The following is a 27,590-nucleotide window of genomic DNA, read 5'->3' on the forward strand; positions in this document are numbered from 1 at the left end:
CCTCAGGTGTAAAAGACTGAGGAAATAAAAATGAATGAGGTTGAAATTTTTAGATATGATTCCAAAACTAAGAGCCATAAATTCAAATTGTGGGGAAAGAAGTTTAGACTAGATTACAGGAAGTTTTCTTTCAACCAGCAAGTTGTTAATTACTGGAATAAGTTATCCCCATAGGTTGAGGCTGACAGTTGGGGTAGTTAAAAGATCAGCTGAACAGGTACTTACAAGTGGACAATATAAAATAAGTAGTTTATTTTTATTATTTATTATTTTTTTTAATAATTAATTTAAAGGTTTAAGTGCTCATTATTTCATCAATTTCCAATTTTTGTCTTTCCAGTGAATCAGGAAAAGTGGCTAGCTTCTTCATGTACTCTTCCCCTTTGACAAGAAATGACAATTTCACAAATGTTTCCCCATTATTTAACATGGTATAAATGTAGTATGATCATGGACTGGAAGTGTATAGAAAGAGGTGAGCAGAAGATATGTTACATTAACCCCAGGGGCTCACATCTGGTGAGTATGGGCTTGGCACACCCAGGGTCCTGAGCTGGATATCATTCTTCTCTTTCGTGGTGATTCCCTTCTATTTCTGACTCTCTCTTTCACAGGGGGAATTTTTTTTGGCTGGTGCAGCATAAGCCTCAGGTTTCCTTGCACCATATGGCTAATAATATTATGTAAATAACTATACTCTGCTCAATAAATTTAATCCTGAAAACAAATACATGTCATTGAATAGTTTCATTGGTCAGCTGCTAAAAAATACAGTGTGTGTGTGTGTGACAACTGACCAATAAGAGCTTTACTCGATGACAAATATGTTTATTTTAGAATTAAAGCAGTGTTCTGTCTAACTGCCTATATGAATATATTTCATTAATTTCATATTTTTTCTAAATTGGTTATTACAGATTAATTATAATTTGTTGTATCTAAATAAAGGCTAAATTAGTTGGACTAATAATTAACTTAATAATTGGAAGAATTAATTCATTCTTAAAATTTTACTATGTATAACTTGGCTGAAAAATTATCAAATTGAAACTACACCAATTGTTTCTACATATGTTATTGATCATCATCATGATATTCTCAATTCCATCAAGTACTCTACATGCCTTTTCCTATAAACCTTAAAACGCATGATAAATATGCAAAATGTCCACTTTTTATGTGCATAAAATAAAATATATTACATCAAATAATAATAACTCATTATGCTTATTTCTTTTAAAAGGTATTTTAGATATTTGAATTTTTATGTCTGTCCTCTTTGCTTACTCTATGCTATCTTGGGGCTTTTTGTTGTATTTATTTTCAGTTTTATATAGCCAGACAATCTCTCTGTCTTGATCACATGGTGAGAGATCTTACTATTAACCTGATCAACCACGGTTGTGTTTGCTGTTGCGAGCATATTTTATGATATGCTTCATATGAATGTAAAGGGTTCACATCTGGTGAGTATGGGCTTGGCAAACCCAGGGTCCTGAGCTGGATATCATCATTCTTCTCTTTCTTGCTGATTTCCTTCTACTTCTGACTCTCTCTCTCTCTCTCTCTCTCTCTCTCTCTCTCAGGGTAATGCGGAATTATTATTTTTTTTGTTTGGCTGGTGCAGCATAAGCCTCAGGCTTCCTTGCATCATATGGCTAATAATAATAATTTACCTCAATATGATACATAGAACCTTCCCTATGACACTTTCCATAAATTAAAATGAATATAAAATTAACACATATTACTGTACTGTAATCATTTGCATTAATTTTATATTTGTTTTAATTTCTGGAGAGTGTCATAGGGAAGGTTCTATGTATCATATTGAGGTAAATTTCTCTTATTCTTCTACAAATCCTCCTATATATATTCCAACTATCCACTATCCAATTAACCACAAATGAATGTTAATTTCAACAATCAATTACTTACTGCCTGAAAGCAAATTTTCATATATCTGTCCTGCAACCATTCTTTTCCAATTTAAATTTATGATTGTGTGTGTGCGCGCACGCGCGCATGCACATGAGAATGAATAAGGATTCCATCCATGGAAGGCACTAGGGGTATGCAAGTGAGGCACTTGCCACAGGTGCTGCCTAAAATAGGCACTGCTAGATGCACTACTGCATATATATGCGTGTTAAGATACAGTATGAATTAAGTACTGTTACAAGGTTTTGCCTCAGGTGCCACAAATGCTAGCACCAGCCCTGATTCCATCAGTATTTAGTTTGCTCAATTAACTAACCCTTATGGTGAATAAAAGTAATCTTGAAAAGAATGGACTCCTCAAGGGATCACAAAATAGGTTTGTGAGAGGGGAAGTTTTTACTTCAGTGAGGCACAAAACAGGCTGATACAAAAACAACTCTGACATTATTTGCTTTACTTTGACTTCAGAAAATCTTCTGATATTACCTTCCATAAGAAGCAGCTACATAAATTACAATAAATTGAAATTGTAATGAAGATCATCAGATGAATTATTATTATTATCATTATTAGGCTTATATATGAGGCTTATGCTGCACCAGCCAAAAAAAATTCCAGAATTACCCTGAGAGAGAGAGAGACAGAAGTAGAAAGGAATCACCAAGAAAGAGAAGAATGATAATATCCAGCTCAGGACCTTGGGTTTGCCAAGCCCATACCAGATGTGAGCCCCTGGGGTTAAATTCTATACAGTGGGACCAACTGATGATGTTACCAACAGCAAATTCAAAATGGGAAGCATTCAAAGAACTTATCTTGGAAGCTACTAGGCTTTACATACCAACTAAGAAATATTGTTCAAGGTTTAGGCCAAAATGGATGTCAGATGAACTAATGAGGCATATGGCAGAGAAGAAAAATGCATGGGATACATACAAATTAACACATGACACAGAAGCCTATGATAGATACAAGTTGATATGCAACCAAGTTACAAAGGAGGTTAGGCAGGCGAAGGCAGATTACGACAAATCCTTGGCAAGGGATGCAAAGAAAAACAGCAAAGAGTTCTTTACTTATGTAAACTCTAGAAGGAAGGGGGTGAATCAGATTGGTCCACTTGATATTGATGGGTCGTGTTGATGATCCTGCTCAGGTAGCTAACAAACTAAATGAATATTTTGCATCGACATTCACACATGAGGAGTTATTCAGCGAGGGGAATGCCAGAGGTGTATTCAACTCTAGCAGTAAGCTACAGAATCTTGAAATAACTGGGAGTAAAGTGGAGGAGAAACTGTTGCAGATAAACACAAGAAAGGCACCCGGGGTGGATGGGATCTATCCAGTTATATTAAAGGAGGCAGCAAAGGAAGTAAGCAAACCCTTAGCCATAATTATGAGAGCTTTCTTGGACTCAGGGGAGGTACCCATAGACTGGAAATGTGCAAATGTGACCCCAATTCCCAAAGGAGGATCAAAGGCTGACACAAGTAATTATAGACCTGTGAGCTTAACTTCTGTTCCAGGAAAATTAATGGAGGCACTGGTTAAAGAAGCACTGCAGGATCATTTAGACAAGACTTCAGTTATAGCTCAGACACAGCATGGTTTTGTTAAGGGGAAGTCTTGCCTGACCAACTTGATTGGATACTATGATGCAGTCACAAAAGAACTGGATGCAGGGAATAACTTTGATATTATATACTTGGATCTTAGAAAGGCTTTTGATACTGTTGCACATGGAAGACTGCTACACAAATTGGAGCAGTGTGACATTGGAGAGAAATTGCTGCTATGGATAAAGGGGTGGTTGAGGGGGAGAAGACAGAGAGTGGTAATCAATGGACACTGCTCATCGTGGACTGATGTTATTAGTGGAGTCCCTCAGGGCTCAGTGTTGGGTCCATTATTGTTTTCTGTATTTATAAATGATATTGATGATGGTATATCGGGCTTAATGTCCAAGTTTGCAGACGATACAAAGGTTGGCAGGGTTGTCAAGGACACTACTGACACTATGCTGCTGCAACAGGATCTGGAAAGGTTGAGCAGATGGGCTGAGAGGTGGCAAATGAAGTTTAACATTGATAAATGTAAAGTACTACACATGGGAAACAGCAACCCCAGAGCAACGTATCAACTCTGTGGTACTACACTGACAGTGGTAGAGAATGAAAGGGACTTGGGGGTGGTTGTGCAGGCAGATATGATGTTTGGTTTGGTTTGGTTTTTTTTTAGGAGCATTAGCAACTAAGGCCATATTGCTCCGGGATATGCGGTGGTCACTCCCTGACCTTTCCGCATCCTCCGTATTTGGTGGTGACGGGCTCGAACCCCGGTCTAATCAAGAAGCGTGTGCTACGCACTGCTGATCCTTCCCACCTGGCTACGGAGGCGCCGGCAGATATGAAGTTCTCTGAGCAGTGCAGACGGGCTGCAAGAGTAGCTCATGGAGTATTGTCAATGATATACAGGAATTTTTCCAGCAGGGATAAGGAGGTGATTATTCCATTGTATAAGGTGATGGTCAGGCCACACCTAGAGTACTGTATACAGGTCTGGAGACCTCATTTCAAGAAGGATGTAGAGCTGCTGGAACGAGTACAGAGAAGGGCAACAAGATTAGAGAATGGAACAAAGGGGTGCTCTTACGAAGAAAGGCTTAAGTTTTGCAAATTACAGTGTCTGGAGACTAGGCACCAGCGAGGTGATCTGATAGAGGTGTATAAAGCCTTGAATGGTTTAAGCATGCTCAATGCTGATGGGATTCTTCCTCTAGCTCAGAAAAATCACCTGAGAGGGCATAAATTCAAATTGAGGAAAGACAGATGTAGGATAGATGTGCGGAAATTTGCCTTTAGCCAGCGGGTGGTTGGTTGGTGGAACAGACTTCCATCCCTTGTGGTGGAGGTTGATAGCCTAAATAAGTTTAAGGCTCAGCTGGACAGGTATTTTGAACGAACAGAGGGGTGAAGTGGAAGTGGGGTTTTTTTTTTTTTTTTTTTGGCTGATGCTGCATAAGCTTGCTTTCTTGCATCAAATGCCTCTACTAATGCTAATGCTAATCAGTCCACTCTAAAGAATGCCCATTTATGTTTAACCTCTGCGTGAGAGGTTAAACACAAATGGACATTCTTCAGAGTGGACTAGCATAACAAGTGGAGATTTCAGCCAAGGTTCTCTTTTTATAATTTTAATTAAGGACATTGACAAGAAAGTGCACAGGAAGCTGTCAAAGTTTTCCAATAATTTGAATGTTGGGAGAGCAGCAATAACCATAGTTAGCATATGTTGCTTCAAAATAGATTTGGAACAGCTACATATAACCCCAGGGGCTCACATCTGGTGAGTATGGGCTTGGCACATCCAGGATTCTGAGCTGGATATCATCATTCTTCTCTTTCTTGGCAATTTCCTTCTACTTCTGACACTCTCTCTCTCTCTCTCTCAGAAACTTTTTTTTTTGGCTGATGCAGAATAAGCCTCAGGCTTCCTTGCACCATATGGCTAATAATAATAATATCATCTGACAAATGGCAACTAAGGTTTAATACTAAATGTAAGACTTGGAACCTGGAAAACAGAAACCATTGAGTATTATTATTATTAGTAGTAGTAGCAGTAATAGTAGTTGCATATGCTGCAAGATAGCAAGCTTATAAAGTAACAAAAAAAACTCCACATCACCCTATCTCCTCCAATAATTTGTCTAGTTCTTCCTTGGATTTATTCAAATTATCAACTTCCATAACAACAGATGGAAGCTTGTTCCAGCAAACAACCACCTGCTGGCTGAAGGCAACCATCCTTTCTCAATTTGAATTCATGCTCCCTCATGTGCAGTCTGAGCAAGAGGAAGAATGCCATCAGAATGGATTGAGCTTGTTCAATTCATTCAAAGCCTTAAGGTCAGTCAGATCTTATTTTTTATGTTGTTTTTTTTTTTTTTTTTTTTTTTGTTCCCTTCACCAATCTTGTTGCCCTTTGCTGCACCCATCCAGTAGATCTACATCCTTCCTAAAATGAGGCCTCCAGACCTGTATGCAGTACTCAAGATGTAGCCTTGTACAATGGGATAATTACCTCCTCATCCCTGCTAGCAAAGTTCCTATATATCATTGACAAAACCTCATGAGCTGTCCTGACAGCCTGTCTGCACTGTCAGAGAACTTCATATCTGACTGCACAATTCCCCCCAGTGTCTTTTACAATTTCTACTACCTGAGTGTAGCACCACACAAGGTACGTTATTTTGGGGTTACTTCTACCCATATGCAGTACTTTCCATCTGTCAATGTTAAACTACAGTCGCCATTTCTCAGCCCATATGCCTAATTTTTCAAGATCCTGCTGCAGCAGCATATCTTCACTACTGTCATTAACCACCCTGCCAACCTTTGTATTACCCCAAGGGCTCACATCTGGTATGGGCTTGGCAAATCCAGGGTCCTGAGCTGGATATCATCATTCTTCTCTTTCTTGCTTTTTTGGTGATTCCCTTCTACTTCTGACTCTTTCTCTCTCTCTCTCTCTCAGGGTAATAATGCAGGAATTTTTTTTTGCCTGGTGCAGCATAAGCCTCAGGCTTCCTTGCACCATACGGCTAATAATAATAATAATAATCTGCAAACTTAAAACATTAAACCTAATATACCTTCGTTAGAAAATATAGAAAAAAAACAATGGGCCCAACACTGAGCCCTAGAAGACTCCACTAATAACATTAGTCTACAAAGAGCAGTGTCATTACTAATTACTCTGCCTTCTCCCACTCAACCATCCCTTTATCCAAAGCAGTAACTTGCCCTTAATCCCACACTACTGAAATTTGTACAGCAGTCTTTTACGTGCAAGAGTATTAAAAGATTTTCTGAAATTCAAGTATATATCAAAATTATTTTTTGTATCCAGTTCCTTTGTTGCTGGATCACAGTATTCAATCAGATTGGTCAGACAAGGTCACCCCTTAACAAATCCATGCTGTGACTGACTACAGTGTAATTGCATTCCTGTCTAGATGGTTCGGCATCGCTTCTTTAACCAGAGTCCATTATTTTCATTGAAACAGAGGTTAAGCCAATGATTACTCATATCACCTTTTGATCCCCCTTTGTGAACTGAGGATACATTTGCATATCTCAAGTCCATAGAGACCTCTTCTGAATCCAAAGATGCTCTCACAATTATGGCTAGGAGTCTGCTTACTTCATCTGCTGCCTCCCTTAATATGATTGGATAGATCCCATCCGTCCAGGCTCCAGTTATTTTAAGCTTCAATAATTTATCTTCCACTTTCCTCTGTCATCATGAACTTATTTAGCTCCCTATTTGATTTTGAGGAACCTCTAGTATTCCCTCCCTACTTACAGAGTAAGTTAGACTGGAGGGAGCAGGAGTTAAAGATAATTCAAGGGGAAAACAATGACTTAGGGATTACGAATGTCATGCATAAATTTACCATACAGCATAAATAAACAACAGGAAAGTACATGGTGTCCTATGAAGGAATTACTGAACCTTTGTAAATAGGGGAAATGTCATTATTCCTCTACATTAGAGAAGAGCGAGATTGGACCTGGTATTCAGATCTGAATGCCGCACTTAAAAAAAATTAATAATAAAAAAATAACTTTTCACAGGGTCATACAGAGAAGGATGACCAAACTGATGATGCACACAAAATGTTATCCCCACAAGAAAGTTTGGAAGATGCAAAATGAAAAACTTGACACTTTAAAACAATTGAGGGAAGGGAAGGTAACTGATATATACAAGGCCCTAAAGGCAGACATGTAACAAGCAATTTTGACACCTATGGCCAAATATCAAAAATGTGCCTTTTGTTTCAAAAAATAATTATTAAATATTATCCATAAGATGGTACTTTTATAAGAGAAGAGAGGATTTTATAAGAAATGATTTAGATAATAACAAATGTAATTTTTAAAAAATAAACTAAAAATTATTTTTAGACTATATCTATAAACTAAACTATTCAAAAAAAAAAAAAAAATTTAACTCCATTTAGTGTCTAAGACTAATCAGCACCTGTGACCGAGTTCACATTTGCTATACCGTAGTTACACCTTTGCCTAAAGGGGATGAGTAAAATGAATGAGTGATATATATTTTCACTGGTAGGACAAGGAAGAACTAAGGGCTACAAATATAAAATATAAGAGTTTCAGAAGCCTTAGGTCTCATGAAGTTTACCTTCAGATAGCACATTGCAAATCATTGAAATAAATTATCTCAAGGCAGCACAAGCACAGTCAAATCCAAGGTAAAACTGGATGGTCACTTTTGGTAATGACAAAAGTGTGAGTGGTTCCTAACCACCCATCCACTCATACTTTTGTCCAATAATTCTGAAGGCCTTAGATTTGCACTTAAGGAGTAGACTAAATTATTCTGGACCTTTAAAAGGAATAAAAAATTATGTAACAGTGCTGATTTAGGCCTATACCTTAGGCAGTACTGTTGCATACTCAAATATTACAAGATATGCCACTCACAATAAATAGATAAAAGAAACCCAGAAACAAACATATTTGTACTAATAAGATCGATGTTACCAGCCAGAATTCATTTGTAACTGGGTCACATTGCTCTCATAATTATGGACAAAAAATGCATGACCCACTGTGAAATCAAAAATTTGGCTGTCCTTAATGTGCATGCAGTCACATTGAACTTATAAACTCTCCTGGCCTCAGCAGTCTCAAAATAAGTTAAATTTATTTCGTAGTGACTGTTGATGAAATGTAGTCAAAGGGATTATTATATATCTACCATAAAAAAAAAAAAAAAAAAAAACTATGCTCATAATGCACATCCACTGTATCTGTAAGAAACATTCCTTGAAATTTTCTTAATGAATGTGTTATTTTTTATTATTTTTCTTTCTTTCACTGCATAAGTTTCTTCTGGCTATATGTCTTGGAGAAGCAAAAATCATATAACTTGATTATGCATGTAAACAAATCATGTATTTCACTCAAAACAATGTACACATGGTTTTTATTTCTTTTATTTAAATGTTCCTTAACTAAACTGAACTATTACATTTATTCAAAAATGTATAACAATTACTGCATTTTTTTTAAAGTCAGTACCACAAAAAATATTTTATTATTTTCCTTGGAAAGCAAGCTAATTTTTCAATGAACTAGATAAGTATCGAAAAGAAATGTAAATATGAAGTTGTAAATTAACTATTTTTATAAGAATTTGAAGAACTTCAAATGTGTATGTATACAACATATTTATATATGTCTGGCATTCACATATCCAATATTTTGAAATATTAGCTTACTTCTTCAATCAATGGTTTATTTTGTGTAATTCTGGACTTACAAGTAGTTTCAATGCTTTCAAGAGACAGAATATTCTCTACTGATAATGCATATGTAGTTTCAATTTCTGGAATAGCTTCTAGTAAATTTTGTCCAAATTCCTGTGTCCAGCTGCAAAAGTAATCCATTTTTTTAATTAAGTATAAGAGTTTATTAACATAATTTTCTTTCTGTAAATGCTCTTTCTTCATAAGCTTTCTAGAGAGTTTAATTACAGCTTTCAAATCTAGTAAAGCCTTCAAAACATATTCTAATGGCTCAGCAGCTGATGGACCTTTTAATATTTTAAGTACATCTTCTAGCAGAAATACAGCCTGACTGTAAGGCATATTATAGTCTGCCCGCTCAGCAGTCAATTTTTGCAACGGAACCTGCACAGCCTCATCTGCTGTACAAAAATTATGGTTTTCAGATAGCACAGGGCATATATTTAGTAAAAACGCAGTGGCTTCTTCAGAAATATATTTATGGTCACCATTATGTATTCTTGCCATACAAACATAACAATATAAAACTTGAATCAAATTATATTTAATACAATCCGATGGAACCTTTGATGTCAAGGATGACAGTTTGGGAAATTTAAGGCACCTCCCTGTGGTACTGTGTTTCTCTACTACGAGTTCTCGTTTCAACCACCATGGCTCCCATAACTGGAAAAAAGTTTCGATATTGCCACTCCTGATTTTTTCTTTAAATTCCATTTTTTCTGTTTCTGTTAATCGTTGCCATATTTCAGCACTACATGCATCACCAGACAAATCAAGATCGGCCATTCGCTCTTCTAAAGAGGCCTCTTCTACATCTTTTTCTTGTTCTTCTTTACAAACTCGCATTAGCGTTTCCAACATCCTCCTCTTCATACGTGGGTCGACAGTTTTGCTCTGTAACTGATTGAGAACCCATTCTTTATAAAACACTTCGCTGCAGTTTATGTGAAGCTCATGTCTGTAGCATTTTAAGGAACAATAAGGCGCATTACAACGAGGACATGTGTATAAAGCTTTACACGAGCAAAACTTGCATATCGTGTCTTCGGAACCATTTCTTTCCTGGAGTTCCATTATATTTCCATTTTTTCAGTCGTAAAGAGGACAACAAAAAAATTGCAGTGAAAATCCCGATAAAACAATTCCAATAAAAAATTCAACAACAAATACAATTACAAAATACAGTATTATAAACAAAAAACGTAATATAAAAATTTAATCAAACGCACTCTAGCGTTTTATCTTAAAAGTAAACATTTAAACAAAGAAGAAGCCCAAACTAAGCCAAGAAAATTTTATTTGATATTTTAATTATTAAAGTGCAAATCAATCAACAGTAGATGAAGATTATTCTCTAATCTTAATGATAAAGTACTGCATGTGTGCTCTTGGTACTAAGACAGTGGTTATAATCGCTATATATATATATTTTTTTTAATGTCATATGAGTCTGGGTTACTGTTTTACCAGCAGATCTCGACCGCCATAATTTTAGCACGTGCAGTAATTTCTTTATAAATAATTATTTTTTTAAAACTTTGAAAGTTAAAAATTAGGAAGTATAAATTTTTTAACATAACCATTCTCACGTGATCTTAATCTACTATACCAAACCAGCAGTAGTCTCCATCTTCGCTTACTGACGAACTTGACAGTATAGTTAGCATTAGCATTAGCATTAGCATTAGTAGAGGCATTTGATGCAAGAAAGCAAGCTTATGCAGCATCAGCCAAAAAAAAAAAAAAAAAAAAAACCCACTTCACCCCTCTGTTCGTTCAAAATACCTGTCCAGCTGAGCCTTAAACTTATTTAGGCTATCAACGTCCACTACAAGGGATGGAAGTCTGTTCCACCAACCAACCACCCGCTGGCTAAAGGCAAATTTCCGCACGTCTATCCTACATCTGTCTTTCCTCAATTTGAATTTATGCCCTATCAGATGATTATTCTGAGCTAGAGGAAGAATCCCATCAGCATTGAGCATGCTCAAACCATTCAAGGCTTTATACACCTCTATCAGATCACCTCGCTGGTGCCTAGTCTCCAGACACTGTAATTTGCAAAACTTAAGCCTTTCTTCGTAAGAGCACCCCTTTGTTCCATTCACTAATCTTGTTGCCCTTCTCTGTACTCGTTCCAGCAGCTCTACATCCTTCTTGAAATGAGGCCTCCAGGCCTGTATACAGTACTCTAGGTGTGGCCTGACCATTGCCTTATACAAGGGAATAATCACCTCCTTATCCCTGCCTGAAAAATTCCTGTATATCATTGACAATACTCCATGAGCTACTCTTGCAGCCTGTCTGCACTGCTCAGAGAACTTCATATCTGCCTGCACAACAATAACAATAGTTGTTATTGTTATTTGGGTTTTTAGGAGCATTAGCAACTAAGGCCATATTGCTCCAGGATATGCGGTGGTCATTCCCTGACCTTTCTGCATCCTCCATATTTGGTGGTGACGGGCTCGAACCCCGGTCTAATCAAGAAGCGTGTGCTACGCACTGCTGCTCCTTCCCACCTGGCTACGGAGGCGCCGACAGTACAGCAATTTCATCATTGGCTTTCCATTCAGGAAAAGAGGAAAATCTGCAGTAATTACTTGCAATTTAAAAGTGCAATGCAATAGTTGCTTCACCACAAATTTAAAAAAAAAAATCGGGATACAGTATATAATTTTAATAAATCGAAGTTAAAACCGTCAAATAAGGTTTCCAGTTCTGTGTGCAGTATTCTAGATATTGCCTAAACATTACAATGGGATAATCACCTATTTGTCATCTGCTAGTAAAGCTCCAGTATAATCACTGGAGCTTTACTAGCAGATGACCATTCTTGCCACTGAGATGGTTATCTGCTAGTAAAGACCACCACCATTCTTGCCACTGAGATGTAAGTATTCCAGATCAGCATTTTCTCCTGGCGGACTTACGTGACAATCTCTGAACAGGCTGCAAAGTGGTCAGCTATTTAGTTGACCTTGACGAAGTCGACAAAAATTCACAGTTTTCCACATGAAGGTCCAGGGGGAACTTTCCTGTGAATATCAGGAGAGCTGCTGTGGCAGTTGTTCGTCAAGCTCTGGAGAGCTGTAGGAGGATTAAGCGTTGCATTCTCAGTAGTTGGTTTGCTACATGCATGCTGCTCTAATATCACTGACAGAACACACCAAGAGCTATTACTGACAGAACACCATGAGCTATTACTGACAGAACACCATGAGCTGTTCTAGCAGCTTGGTAAAAGATGAAACTACACTTTCAAGTACGGACATATAGGTAAGGAAACAAGTTCTACTTGTTAAAAAAAGAAAGGGTAAATCAGATAGTCCCCTTAGACTTTTACACTGAACCTACGTCAATTTAAAGCAGATAACAGTTTTTAAGCAGTATGCCTATAGGGGTAAAAAATTGTAATATTATGGATTTATGGCACCCGACAGCGAGTTTATCTATCCGTGTGTATTCATCATCATCATCTGCCATTTTCAATCCAGTGCAGGATGAAGGCCTCTCCAGCAACATTCGAGTTACTTCTGTTTTGTGCAATGGCCATCCATTTGCTACCCAGTAACTCGTGAATTTCATCTGTCCACCTCCATTGTTGTCTTCCAGGTTTTCTTCTAGCTCCTCTTGAGAATCATTCTGTTATTTTCTTAGTCCATCTGTCATCATGTGTTCGAGCTATGTGTCCTGCCCAAGACCGTTTTAGTTTAGTTTTGATAAGAATATTCTTTACTTGAGTTTGCTGCCTAATCCACGTGTTTCTCTTCTTATTTAACAGTCTGATTCATAATATAATTCGCTCCATTCTTCGTTCTGTGTAGTTCTCAGCTTCTCTTCCAATCTTTTCCCAAGTGCCCAAGTTAAACTGACATCAATCATGGTGGGGAGTATACATTGGTTCATTATTTTACGTTCAGACAAATTAGGATATTGCTCCTCAGTATGTGACTATATTTCCTGAATGCCATCCATCCAAAATTTATTCTTCTCTTAACTTCTAGCCATTTATCATTATTCATAGATAAGAGAAGAATAAATATATGAATAATGAATAATAATATGAATAATGAATAATAATATGAATAATGAATAAGTATATGAATCCACCTATTCAATTATTGCTCCTTCAGTTATCATAACCCTTTCTGTGGCATACTCGTTCATCATTACTTTTCTTTTAGTCAGTTCATCTTTAGTCCGAAATTCCTACTAACTCTGTATAATTGATTAAGATTTTCTCTAATTCTTTGTGATCATGGCTTATGATCACAATGTCATCTGCACAACGGAAATGGTTTAGGTACTCTCAATTCACATTGACTCCTTTCTGCGACCAGTCTAATCTTCTGACAGCTTACCCAAGGGTAGCAGTAAACATCTCTGGAGATATAGTGTATCCTTGCCGGACTCCTTTCTCAAATTTAAATTTGCTGCTGTTTTTGTGTAGTATAATAAAGGAGGTAGCATTTTCATATATTTTTTTTCAAAGTCATAATATATGCAGTATCTATGCCTTGTCTTTCCAGTGGCCGAAACATTGCCTTACGCTGTATGGAGTCAAATGCCTTTTCATAATCCACAAATGCCAGGCATAAAGATGTTTTATATTCATTTCCTGTCTCTATTAGCTGTAATATTACGTTAAGATGATCTATAGTTTAAAATCCTGTCCTAAAGCCAGTTTGCTCTTTGGTTGGATCTCACTAAGTATCCTTTCTTATGCGGCAAAATTATGATTGTATTATTCCACTCCTTAGGCGTCACACCTTTTCTAATGCATTTTGTGAAGAGTCTTGCCAATTTCTGTTTCATATCTCTTCCTCCCTATTTTAACAACTCTACATTAACTTCATCTTCCCCCGGAGCTTTCCGATTCTTCATTTTCTTCAATTCTACCTCATCAGGAAGGGTATCGATTATGTCGCATGCGTTACTAATTTGTGATCCATATTCCCTACTGCTAGCATCATTCCCTCGCTCCTTATATAATTCTCTATAGTATTCTTCTGCTATTTGATTGATGCCTTCTCTGCTATTTATAAGTACACTATCGCTATTCTTCAGTCTGGGTATCATTTGTCTTTCTTCATTCCTGCTCATGGCTGCTGATTTAAGTCATTTGTTTTCCCTTAATGCTTGTTCTATTTTTCTTGTGTTGTACCTTCTTATGTCCTCTCTGAGTCTGTTTCTAATGGCTTTGCGTAACTCAGAATACTCAAATTTCTCCTTGTTAGTATTTATCTTGCTCTTCATTTGTCGTCTTCGGTCATCATAACATGCCTTTCTTGATTAATTTTTTCTTCTGTGGATTTCTTTTTACCTATAGGTTTCTCGGGTTTTATCACTTTCAAAACGTTGTAGTATTCCTCGTCGATATCTTGGTCCTGAACAGCCTGCAGAAGCTCAAACTTGTTCTTAAGTTCCAGTACATACTGCTTTTTCTCCTCTTCTGTTATCTCAAAGACCTTCGTATTATTTACTCGAGTCAGTTTTTTCCTTTCTTTTCTTACATCAACATCGTGTGCATCTTACCATTCTGGGATCACTTCCAGCATTTACCTTGTTCGGGACAGTGACATTCTTCACGATATACACTGTGCTGCCACTTTATTAGGTACACCCCTGCTGTGCACACAAATTATTTTTCCCACAACGTTGCAAGTCACATGACCATAGTTTTGCATATAAATGCAGCAGAACAACCTTTCTAGTATCAGTTAAGCGTACAAACCTTAGCAAGAATGGGGAAAAGGAATGATCTAACGGACTTCGAACGTGGCATGGTAGTAGGTGCAAGACAAGCTGGACAAAGCATCTCTGAAACGGCAGTTCTCCTGAACTTTTCACACACCAAAGTTTCAGGGGTGTATTGAGAATGATGCAACGAACAAAAAACATCCTCTAAACGGCGCTCCTGTGGAAGAAAATCGCTTTTTGATGAGAGAGGTCAGCGGAGGATGGCTAGAATTGCGTAAGCAAACAGACGGGCCACAATGTCGCACATCACGTCAGAATACAACCTTGGTGCGCAGAACGAACTATCGCAACGGATCACTAGTCGAACTTTGTCGCGAATGGGCTACAACAGCCGACAGCCACATCGCGTACCTTTGTTATCAATGAAGAACAAGAGAGCACGCCTCCTGTGGGCGCAGCAACGTCCGCACTGGAATATCGAGGATTGGAAAACAGTTGTTTGATCTGACGAGTCTACGTTCTAGGTGTATCATGTTGATGGAAGGCTTAGAATTTGTCGAAAACAACATGAATCCATGGCCCCGTCATGTCTGACGATTACTGTGCAAAGTGGTTGGGGGCAGTGTTATGGTGTGGGGAATGTTTTCTTGGCACACATTGGGTCCAATGATACCCATAGATTCACGTCTGAATGCCACATCTTACCTAAACATCGTTGCTGACAAAGTGCATCCATTCATGTTGACAGTTCCTAGAGGACTAGGAAGCTGTAGTGATGGTCATCAGGAGTTTCTGCATCTGTCTGTTCAGATTAGTTCGTCATTTAAACAGGTTAGCGGCAAAGGTAAAGAAGGCTATGTAAGCCTCTTTGGAGACAATGAGATTTTGTACTGGCTGGAGTGAGAAAGAATTCAAGAGGCGCATGGTGTTTATCCGAAAGTAGTAGTAGTAGTGGCATGTGATGCAAGAAAACAAATATATGAGCTTATGCAGCATCAGCCAAAAAAAAAAAAAAAAAATTACAAACAATCCCCTCTAAATATTTGTCCAGTGTTTCCTTAAATTTATTTAACATATCAACTTCCACAACGACAAATGGAAGTTTGTTCCAGCAATTAACCACCCGCTGGCTAAAGGCAAAATTCCGCACATCTATTCTACATCTGTCCTTCCTCAATTTCAGTTTATGCCCCCTTAAGTTCGTAATCAGAACGAGTGGAAGAATCCCATCAGAATTCAGCGTGCTCAACCCATTCAAAGCCTTATACACCTCAATCAGATCACCGCGCAGGTGCCTATTCTCCAGCCACTGCAATTTGCAGAACTTAAGTCTCTCTTGCTAAGAGGAACCCTTCATTCCCCTGACCAATCTTGTTGCCCTCCTCGCGAATCTTGTTGCCCGCTCAAGCAAATCTACATCCTTCCTAAAATGAGGCCTCCAGACCTGCACGCAGTATTCAAGGCATGGCCTGACCATTGCCTTATACAGAGGGAAAATCACCTCCTTTTTCCCTGCTAGCAAAATTCCTGTATATCATTGACAAAACCCCATGACCTGTCCTGGCAGCCTGTCTGCATTGCTCAGAAAACTTCATATCTGCCTGCACAATTACTCCCAGGTCTTTTTCATTTTTTACCACCTTAAGTGTAGTACCACATGGTACGTTTCTCTGGGATTACTTCTACCCATGTGCAGTACTTTGCATTTTTCAATATTAAACTTCAGTTGCCACTTCTCATCCCATCTCCCCAAATTTTCTAGATCCTGTTGTGGTAACACACTGCCATTACTGTCATTAACAACCCTGCTAATCTTTGAATCATCTGCAAACTTCGATACTAAGCTTCGATACCCTGCGATTCTCATCTATCATACTGCATGATGGAAGAGATAGGGAAGGGTTGACCGGAACTTAGCTCTGCAGACTAAACATGGGTTCCACCACTTCAAGCCTCCAATAAGCAAAGTAGTGGTATTTCACCGGTTGATGAGCGTCATCTACCACCTAGTACTGCCTGGTAACATAGAGGGGCAGCGTTCCTCCATGTGGTGTGGGCGCCACACATCGACCCCTGCTTACGTTGGTTCACACCTGGGTGGTCACCCACCATGTACTTGTGCATGGAGGTTATACCCAGGATTACTAAACATCCCACCATCGTGAAGGTGCAAGCAGAGGATTTGGCTGTCACAGACCATCCGGACTTCGCCGAAATTGGGTCCACTTGACTTGAGTGTTACCCGAATATCAGTTCCAACAGCGTTTTAGACTCCCAGGTAGCAAGTACATCTTGTCTGGCATATCTGAGAGAACGTCTGTGACAACCTCAATGATCATGTGAATCGCATAGGAACCCATAACCGGAAACATCACGGGAAAGTAGTAGCAGAGGCACAAGAAGCAGAAATGACACAAGACAGTAATTAGTGGTAAACATTTATTTGACAAAATATTAACAATGGAGTACAAGATGGATGCATTTCATGATGTTACAACAGATTCTCGAAGGTTTCACCATGAGACACAATGCATGCTGCGTGACACCGACGCAGCATGGATTGGCGGACACAGTCGAACACAACTGGAGTTTCTTTGACAGTAGCAGCAGCGCAGGCGAGTCTCGCCACGAGATCCATTTCCATCTCCAAAGGCGATTCATACACGATAGATTTGAGGCCTCCCCCCACAGAAAGAAATCAAGGGTCGATAAATCAGGTGAGCGTGGGGGCAGGCAACGGGTCCACCACAGCCAATCCATCGACGCCCAAAACGACTCTTCAAATGGTCACGAACACACCTTCTATAATGGGTAGGCGCCCCGTCATGTTGAAACCAAATGTTGCGTCTCACATTTGCTGCAACATAGTCAAGTAACCATGGTACAACTTGTTCAAGAAAGATCCGATATTTAGCGGAGTTCAAACGGGATTGTAACAGGCATGGGCTGACTAAGCAGTCACCGACCATACCTGCCCACACATTTATTGCAAAGCGATGTTGTGCCGCATGGGGGCTCACACCGTGTGTGCCCTCTGCTAATCCATACACTAGGTGCATGTCTGCCAGCTCACGGTTCGTATATGGATGCATGCTCTTCGTGCGGCGACTACTGCTTTAATGAGTAAACCAGAAATTTTCCCTCTCGCGAACTGATGAACAGCGCCGTGTACCGACTTACGGTGACGTTTCCGGTTATGGGTTCCTATGCGATTCACATTCCTTTAGATGTTACCTACCTCCCCTAAACGTTTGTACCGATATTTTTGAGATACCCTGTATATAAGTCAATTTCGTGTGTTCTGTGGTCCATTTTCTGTTTTTTTGAAGGAAAATGCAAGTTTCCTTGAGAAAAAACCATGATATCGTCTCCTGAGACCGACTAAATTAACCACATAGTGCAAAATGTCCATAAAAATTCCTCGCGTCAATGACGGCACTCGAATTCAGGTCTATTCCATCCGGTGTGGAGAGGACGGCGATTCTACCAACTGTACTACCCACAAGGGCAGTAGCACTAGATAAGGTCTGCATGGGTAGCAGAGTGGTATCGTCACCGTCCTCCTCACGCTGGTGGAAAAATCCCGGGTTCGAATTTTGTCGATGATGTGAAGAACTTTAATGGGCTTTTTTCAATCCGTGGCTGAGTTAGTCGGCTTCAGGCGTAGATGGCAAGGTTTTTTTTCCAGAGAACTGGGGTTTTTCGTTTAGCACACAGACAAATCGACCACAGAACACATGCAATTAACAGACATAAGACACAGCACAGCAGATGAATTTAATTATTCGGGTGGCCTAAAAATAATAGTTTGTTTTTAGGATGGACAGAAAGGAAACCACAGAACAACATAACACAAAATGCAAAAAGAGAAGGAGCCACCAACCTGGGAAAGAAGGCTACAGAAGAAGGTAGGCTAACTGACCCTGTACCAACAGGGTAATAGTAATAATTTGATCGGAAAAGTGAAAGCCATCCTCATGAAAGACAACATCCACTGCAAACGTTACAGGGAGAGTGCCTAGAGGAAAACAGACAACAGGATATTTGATGAAAATTAGAGAGCCTTCTACAGGAAAATCGGACATAGGGAGAAGAAAGGCAACACATCTCCCAACCAGAAGGTGCTCAAGGAATTCTGGGGAAACTTATGGATCAGTAAAGTTAGCCATAATGGCTGTTCCCTTGGATAGATAGAAAAACCTTGCCATAGAAAAGAAGAAAACTACGAACGTACAACAGATGGCAGATTGGGTTATTTGGGAGGAAGAACTACAACAGTCGAACAGGAAGTCCCACAACTGGCAGAACCCAGGAATATATCAAGTCTGAGGACGAGTGTTGCCGGTGCGGACGTGCCCTTCTGCCGCTCTTGGAACAGAGAAGTTTTTTCTGATTTATTTTCTGCTTTATTAGTTTAAATTGATATATTAACTTATTTTCTAGAGTAGCTTTATATTCCTATTTACGGTACTTAAGTTTAAAGTAACTTAGATAGAGATTTTGTAGGTATTACTTAGTATCGGAAAGGGTATCAAATCCACGTGTTTACCGTTCGTAAACACGTGGATTTGATAGAGCCGCTATTGTTACGGGAAAATTAATCAGTAAAATCTATTAATCTTGTCGAACTTCATTGGCAATTAAATTGTACTTTTAACTATACATATAACCACTTAGGTTACGTAACATAAATAATTAGTAAAAATAAATAATTAATACATAACTTGATACGGAAGTTATATAAAAGGATTTCGTAGATAACACTCGTTGCTGAAACATAAATATAGCGTTATAACTGTGTTGAGATACAAGTTTAGGATTTAATTTTATACTGAAATTGAAATTTTATTGAAAGTAAATCGAAATCATGACTCAAACCAGAGCAGCAAAGCAGAAGGCTCAAGCTAATGGGAATGCTGTGGCTCAGGAGAGAACTGAGGGGGGCAGTTGCCCTCTGAATCACAGCCTTTTAAGATGCACTATTTGCTTGATGTTTGTGGAGCATTCAGGTACGGGACATGATATTGCCATGGGGGATGTCTTTGTGTGTGCGCGATGCAAGGAGCGTATCGAAATCAGGCAACAACTCAGCGTTCTTATGGGCCTATATGAGAGCTTGAAGGACAGGGTGGATGCCCTCAAAGGAACTAAATTGAGGGGCCCATCAAGCTCTCAGCTGCCCACATCAACGCCGAGCTTGCACTCGGTCGTCGCGCAACACAGCGGCAACCCCCAAGGCAGAATGCGCTGGTCCCAAAGGAACTAGTAGTTGTTGGTGACTCTATTGTCTGGGAAACGGGAAACATGCTTTGTAAAAAGGATAGGTGGAACAGGACCAGGGTATGTCTGCCAGGGGCAAAGTAATTGCCCCTTGATGACGTTGTAGAGCGGATATCATCTTTTAAGGGCACAAAAGGTGATATAGTTGTACACGTTGGCACTAATGATATTAAGAGTAGGAGACCGGCGGAATTACTTAACAAGTACAGGTCACTGATGAAAAAAAGCCGTGAATTAGGATTGAATTTGAAAGTGTCTGCAATTCTGCCCAGACACGATAGGAGGGAGTATATGATGAGAGCCCTGTGAATCAATTCTGCCCTGGAAAGATTGTGCAGGGCTCAAGGGGTAGAATTTTTTTCAGCCTGGTCTGTACTTGTTAACAGGAGAGACTACTTCTACAGGGATGGGATACATTTAAATAAAAAGGGTGCAAGAACATTTGCTGATGCTTTCGAGGCAGTGTTAGGTGGGTCGGAAAACTGCTAGATTGGGGGGATACAAGGACTAATAGATTAACAGTAGCCACTGGCAGAGGTGAAAGTGATTCTTGCACTGCTTCTATTGGAATGAGCAGCAGCCTGGAAAACAAGATGCAGGATATTTCAGAGACTGCTGGGAGCCATTGCGGTACAAGTAAACACATGGGTTGTGTTATGGTGGCTAAGAGGAAGAGCAAGTGCATGTATACTTGCGTGTACACCAATGCTAGGAGTTTAGTAAATAAATTTGATGAATTTGAGTTATTGCTCAAAACATCAAAGGCAGATATTGTTGGGATTTCAGAGACGTGGTGTCACACAGATATAAGGAATGCAGAACTGGAATTTGGGGAGTACAATGTCTACAGAAAGGATAGACAGGATAGGAAGGGAGAAGGGGTTATGTATTAGTTAAGAAACACATAAAATCCAAGGAAGTGAAGCCAGTCGACATCGCTGGACAGTGCAGTGTCGAGTCAGTTTGGTGTGACATAAGCATTGGGAGATCAAAATTGAGAGTAGGAGTGTGCTATAGGCCTAATCACTCTGATGAGTATAATAAGAAACTGTACAGAGAAATAGAGTGGGCCAGTAAATCAGAGAGTCTTATAATGGGAGATTTTAATTTCCCAGATATTGACTGGAATTTGGGGGGGTGGTCACTCACACACTAGCAAGGCTTTTGTGGATTTATTGGATGATTGTTTTCTACATCAGCATGTTCGGGAGGCAACTAGAGGGAGTAATACTCTTGATTTGATTATCAGTAGTGATTCTTCATGCATTAAGAATTGCAGATAAATGAACCACTAGGTGGCAGTGATCACAGTGTTCTGAAGTGGGAGTTACTCAAAGAGGTAACTACCATTAGGGGTAAAGGGAAGGGTTATTGCTTTCGTAAAGGCGACTACGATGGACTGAGACAGTATTTAAATTCTATACAGTGGGACCAACTGATGATGTTACCAACAGCAAATTCAAAATGGGAAGCATTCAAAGAACTTAACTTGCAAGCTACTAGGCTTCACATACCAACTAAGAAATATTGTTCAAGGTTTAGGCCTAAATGGATGTCAGATGAACTAATATGGCAGAGAAGAAAAATGCATGGGATACATACAAATTAACACGTGACACAGAAGCCTATGATAGATACAAGTTGATCTGTAACCAAGTTACAAAGGAGGTTAGGCAGGCTAAGGCAGATTACGAGAAATTCTTGGCAAGGGATGCAAAGAAAAACAGCAAAGAGTTCTTTACTTATGTAAACTCTAGAAGGAAGGGGATGAATCAGATTGGTCCACTTGATATCGATGGGTAAACTGTTGATGACCCTGCTCAGGTAGCTAACAAACTAAATGAATATTTTGCATCGGCATTCACACATGAGGAGTTATTCAGCGAGGGGAATGCCAGAGGTGTATTCAACTCTAGCAGTAAGCTAGAGAATCTTGCTTACTGCTACAGTTGAATACACCAGCAGTAAGCCAGAGAATCTTGTAATAACTGAGAGTAAAGTGGAGGAGAAATTGTTGAAGATGAACACAAGAAAGGCACCTGGGGTGGATTGGATCTATCCAGTTATATTAAAGGAGGCAGCAAAGGAAGTAAGCAAACCTTTAGCCATAATTATGAGAGCTTCCTTGGACTCAGGGGAGGTATCCATGGACTGGAGATGTGCAAATGTGACCCCAATTCACAAGGGAGGATCAAAGGCTGACACAAGTAATTATAGACCTGTGAGTTTAACTTCTGTTCCCGGAATATTAATGGAGGCACTGGTTAAAGAAGCACTGCAGGATCATCTAGACAAGACTTCAGTTATAGCTGGGACACAGCATGGTTTTGTTAAGGGGAAGTCTTGCCTGACCAATTTGATTGGATACTATGATGCAGTCACAAAAGAACTGGATACAGGGAATAATTTTGATATTATATACTTGGATCTTAGAAAGGCTTTTGATACTGTTGCACATGGAAGGCTGCTGCACAAATTGGAGCAGTGTGGCATTGGAAGCAAATTGCTGCTATGGATAAAGGGATGGTTGAGGGGGAGAAGACAGAAAGTGGACGATGAGCAGTGTCAATGGACACTGCTCATCGTGGACTAATGTTATTAGTGGAGTCCCGCAGGGTTCAGTATTGGGCCCTTTATTGTTCTCTGTATTTATAAATGATATTGATGATGGTATATCAAGCTTAATGTCCAAGTTTGCAGACGATACGAAGGTTGGCAGGGTTGTCAAGGACACTACTGACACTATTCTGCTGCAACAGGATCTGGAAAGGTTGAGCAGATGGGCTGAGAGGTGGCAAATGAAGTTTAACATTGACAAATGTAAAGTACTACACATGGCAAACAGCAACCCCAGAGCAACGTATCAACTCTGTGGTACTACACTGACAGTGGTAGAGAATGAAAGGGACCTGGGGGTGGTTGTGCAGGCAGATATGAAGTTCTCTGAGCAGTGCAGACGGGCTGCAAGAGTTGCTCATGGTGTATTGTCAATGATATATAGGAATTTTTCTAGCAGGGATAAGGAGGTGATTATTCCCTTGTATAAGGGAATGGTCAGGCCACACCTAGAGTACTGTATACAGGCCTGGAGGCCTCAATTTAAGAAGGATGTAGAGCTGCTGGAACGAGTACAGAGAAGAGCAACAAGATTAGTGAATAGAACAAAGGGGTGCTCTTACGAAGAAAGGCTTAAGTTTTGCGAATTACAGTGTCTGGAGACTAGGCACCAGCGAGGAGATCTGATAGAGGTTTACAAAGCCTTGAATGGTTTGAGCATGCTCAATGCTGATGGGATTCTTCCTCTTACTCAGAATAATCACCTGAGAGGGCATAAGTTCAAATTGAGGAAAGACAGATGTTGGATAGATGTGCGGAAATTTGCCTTTAGCCAGCGGGTGATTGGTAGGTGGAACAGACTTCCATCCCTTGTCGTGGAAGTTGATAGCCTAAATAAGTTTAAGGCTCAGCTGGACAGGTATTTCGAACGAACAGAGGGGTGAAGTATAAGTGGTTATTTTTTATTTATTATTTTTAATTTATTTTTTTTTGGCTGATGCTGCATAAGCTTGCTTTCTTGCATCAAATGCCTCTACTAATGCTAATGCTAATGCTAATGCTAATGCTAATATATAACACCCACAACTACTTGTACAAGAAATTCAGTTGCACACGCAGGCACATAGCAGATCAGTTCACACGGAGAGAATAGGACCATGGCACACTCCCCAAGTCTCTGACTCAAGCAACCACCTGGCTAGGGACATAGACACTAGAAACCTAGCAAAGTACAGATCAATCACCTGTCTCCCAACAATGAACAAGATGCACACCATCTGCATAACTTAGAAGATATCAAACCATTAGGAGTACAGCCATACTTGATTTTGTTGAGCATGGTGGAGGGTGGATTGAGTGCTAGGCAGAACCATGGTGGGGGGTCATCATGACCGAGCAGCAGACGAGATGTAGTCAGGTTAGCAGATGATGCAAGAAGCAATTTACAGTAGTGCTGCAATTATGGAGCAAGCTTACAAGAAGCAGCACAACATGTACATCAACTAACGCAAGGCTTTAGAGACGCTTAATAGAGACACTTAAGATCTACAAAGTCAATGGACCCTGACACACTTCCTAGAGGCAAACATGGCAAAACAGAGGACCACCAGCAAGGTCGAACACTGCTAGACTGATACTCACCAGAAGAGAAAACTTCCACACAGATGTCTTGACTCCCCACCATAGTTCTGCCTAGCACTCAATCCACCCTCCACCATGCTCAACAAAATCAAGTACGGCTGTACCCAAAAACAAGGGAGGAAGAACCTGTGCATCCTCTCTCACTTGAAGTATATGGATGACATCAAACTCTATGTGGTAACGGGAATCAACTGCAACAGCTACTCCAGATCACTGAAAAATTCAGCAATGACATCAGGATGTAATTTTGCCTAGAGAAATGCAAGACCCATGAATTGAAGCGATTACAGATGGAGAGACCAACAAATATCTGAGAATGATGGAGGCTCATCAGTTAGAACACAAGGAGACCAAGGCCTGCTTGACTGCGAAGTACCATCAGAGACTAAGTAGTCTGCTAAAATCTAAACTGAATGGCAGGAATATGGTCACAGCCATAAACATCTATGCAGTCCCAGTGCTAACGTACTCCTTCGGGACCATAGATTGTATCAACACCAAGCTGGAGGATATTATGAGATCTACCAAGGAAATGATGATCAAGAGCCATCAAAACTCTCCGAAGTTGCCCATCGAGAGACTACTCATAGCCCCGAAAGAACAAGGGAGGGAATAGACTAACTTTATTGGACAAGAGGAGAAGGCGATTAAGAACCTGAAAGATTATTTCCAGAAATGATGAAATAATGAAAGAATACATTTTAAAAATGTTCTTTAAAAAGTTGTTTTAGGCTGACGCTTTACTGAAAATAGAATGCGAAATAATATTTTTAGTAATATTCAAAGTGGTTTACTGGTACCAGTGGTGTAGCCAGGTATCATCGTAAGGGAGGAGCATGGCGACCAGGTCCAGGTAACATTGTAAGGGGGGCATGCCGACAAGGCTTTTTAGTTTTGTTTTTTTTTTTTTTTTGAAAGCCACCTGCGTTCTATTTCTTTAATTTCAAATTTTTGGTTAAGGGGGCAGATGTCCCTCTGCCCACCCCTGAATATGGCCCTGCCTGGTACCCTGTACCATCCAATACCAGCTTACTTTCAACACTGCGAGTATGTTGCTATATATATTTTTATTTTTATTATCCCTCCCCCCCTCCCCCTCCCCCCTGACGTATACTCGACGTTTCTGTAATATTTATTTTCTGCTTAAAATGATTTATAATTGCTGATTCTGCCTGTTTAAGCTTCTATCTTGTATCATTTTCCACTACCAGTACTAATACATTGTATGGTTATATGATCTGGTCTTAACTGTCTGCATCTATTCTTGATCGTTGACAGAGAGCCATATGTATAATTCGGATAAATTCGTATATGGATTATGTATGAACAGGTTAATGGTAAAATAAAATTAACAGAATCTTTTCATTAATGTCGTTGTTTTAAATATAACTTCCGGCAATAAGCAAAAATCGCTAGAGGGTAAATGGAACTCTAGAAACGCTTATGGTTGAATAGTAGCGCCATCTATTATCGAATACATCAATTTACTGTTCTTAAGTTAATAACTAATATATAAATAAAAATTAACAGTTCTCTGATTTTTGAGTTTTTTAATAATATTCAAAGTGGTTTACTGGTACCAGTGGCGTATCCAGGCATCATCGTACCTATGGATTCTTGGTGTTCCTCTTGTTGTTGTAGAATTTTAAGCACGTCAGCAACTTAGGCCATATTTCGCCATATGTTCTGTTGTCGATTTGCTGTTTCCGGGAGTAAAAGCTATGCGATTCTCGCGTGAGACCGACTAAGTTTTCCACAGCAACATGTTCGAGAGGCAACCAGAGGGAGTAATGCTCTTGATCTGATTATCAGCAGTAATTATTCATGCATTAAGAATTTCCAGATAAAGGAACCATTGGATGACAGTGATCACAATGTACTGATGTGGGAATTACAGTACTTAAAGATGTAACTGCCATCAAGGCTAAAGAGAAGAGCTTTTGCTTTCGTAAAGGGGACTACAGGGGGTCTCACACAGTTTTTAATTTCTGTACAGTGGAATCAACTGGTGATGTTACCAACGTTGAATTCTAAGTGCGAAGCTTTCAGGGACTTAATTTTGGAGGTACTGGGCTTTTCATTCCAACCAAGAAATACTGTTCAAGGTTTAGGCCTAAATGGATGTCAGAAGAACTAATGAGGCTTGTGGCAGAGAAGAAAAATGTAGGTAATGCATATAAAGTATCAGGTGACACAGAAGCCTATGGCAGATGTAAACTAGTGTGTAATCAAGCCACAAATGAGGTTAGACAGGCGAAGGCAGATTATGAGAAATCCTTGGCAAAGGATGCAAAGTAAAACAGCAAAGAGTTCTTTAATTGTGTAAACTCTAGAAAGAAAGGGATGAATCAGATTGGACCACTTAACATAGATTGGTTGACTATTGATGATCATGCTCAGGTAGCTGATAAACCGAATGAGTATTTTGCATCTACATTCACACAAAAGGAATTCTGTAAGGAAGTAGAGAACAGAAGTTTACTAAAATCTACCAGGGAGCTAAGTGATTTTGTAATAAATTAGAGCAAAGTGGAGGAGAAATTGTTGAAGTTAAACATAAAAAATGCACCTGGGGTGGACGGGATATATCCAGTTATATTAAAGGAGGCAGCAAAGGAAGTAAGCAAACCCTTAGCAATAATTATGAGAGCTTCCTCGGACTCCGGTAAGGTCCCCATGGACTGGAGGTGTGCAAATATATCACCAATTCACAAAGGGGATTCAAAAGGTGACACAGGTAACTATAGACCTGCTAGCTTAATTTGTGTTCCGTGGAAAATGGAATCACTGGTTAAAGAAGCATTGCAGGATCATCTAGACAAGACTGCAGTAATAGTTAAGACACAGCATAGGTTTGTTAAAGGGAGGTCTTATCTGACCAATTTGATTGGATACTATGATGTGGTCACAAAGGATTGAATGCCAAAAATAATTTTGGATTTCAGGAAATCTTTTGATACTGTTGCACATGAAAGACTGTACAAATTGGAGAGGTATGGCATTAAGGGTAAGTGGATAAAGGGATGGTTGATTGAGAAACGACAGAGAGTGGTAATCAGTGGACACTGCTCTTCGTGGACAAATGTTACTATTGGAGTTCTCCAGGGTTCGGTGTTGGGCC

General features: G+C 39.5%; 1 protein-coding gene across 1 annotated transcript; it reads right to left on the minus strand.

Annotated features, from left to right (window-relative positions):
- Positions 1-9,250: 9,250 nt before the first annotated feature.
- Positions 9,251-10,452, minus strand: LOC150079954 (zinc finger HIT domain-containing protein 2). The gene has a single exon (XM_090383289.1). It carries the CDS (start codon positions 10,361-10,363, stop codon positions 9,251-9,253), a length of 1,113 nt encoding a protein of 370 aa, XP_090239415.1. The 5' UTR covers positions 10,364-10,452.
- Between the last annotated feature and the right edge of the window lie 17,138 nt (positions 10,453-27,590).

Source organism: Mastigoproctus giganteus, chromosome 10, assembly GCF_048544385.1.
Source record: "Mastigoproctus giganteus isolate SK-2022 chromosome 10, ASM4854438v1, whole genome shotgun sequence".
Taxonomy (NCBI): domain Eukaryota; kingdom Metazoa; phylum Arthropoda; class Arachnida; order Uropygi; family Thelyphonidae; genus Mastigoproctus; species Mastigoproctus giganteus.

Bases quoted from the DNA above. Each gene is read 5' to 3' on its own strand.
- LOC150079954 (XM_090383289.1), bottom strand. From the start codon at position 10,363: ATGGAACTCCAGGAAAGAAATGGTTCCGAAGACACGATATGCAAGTTT.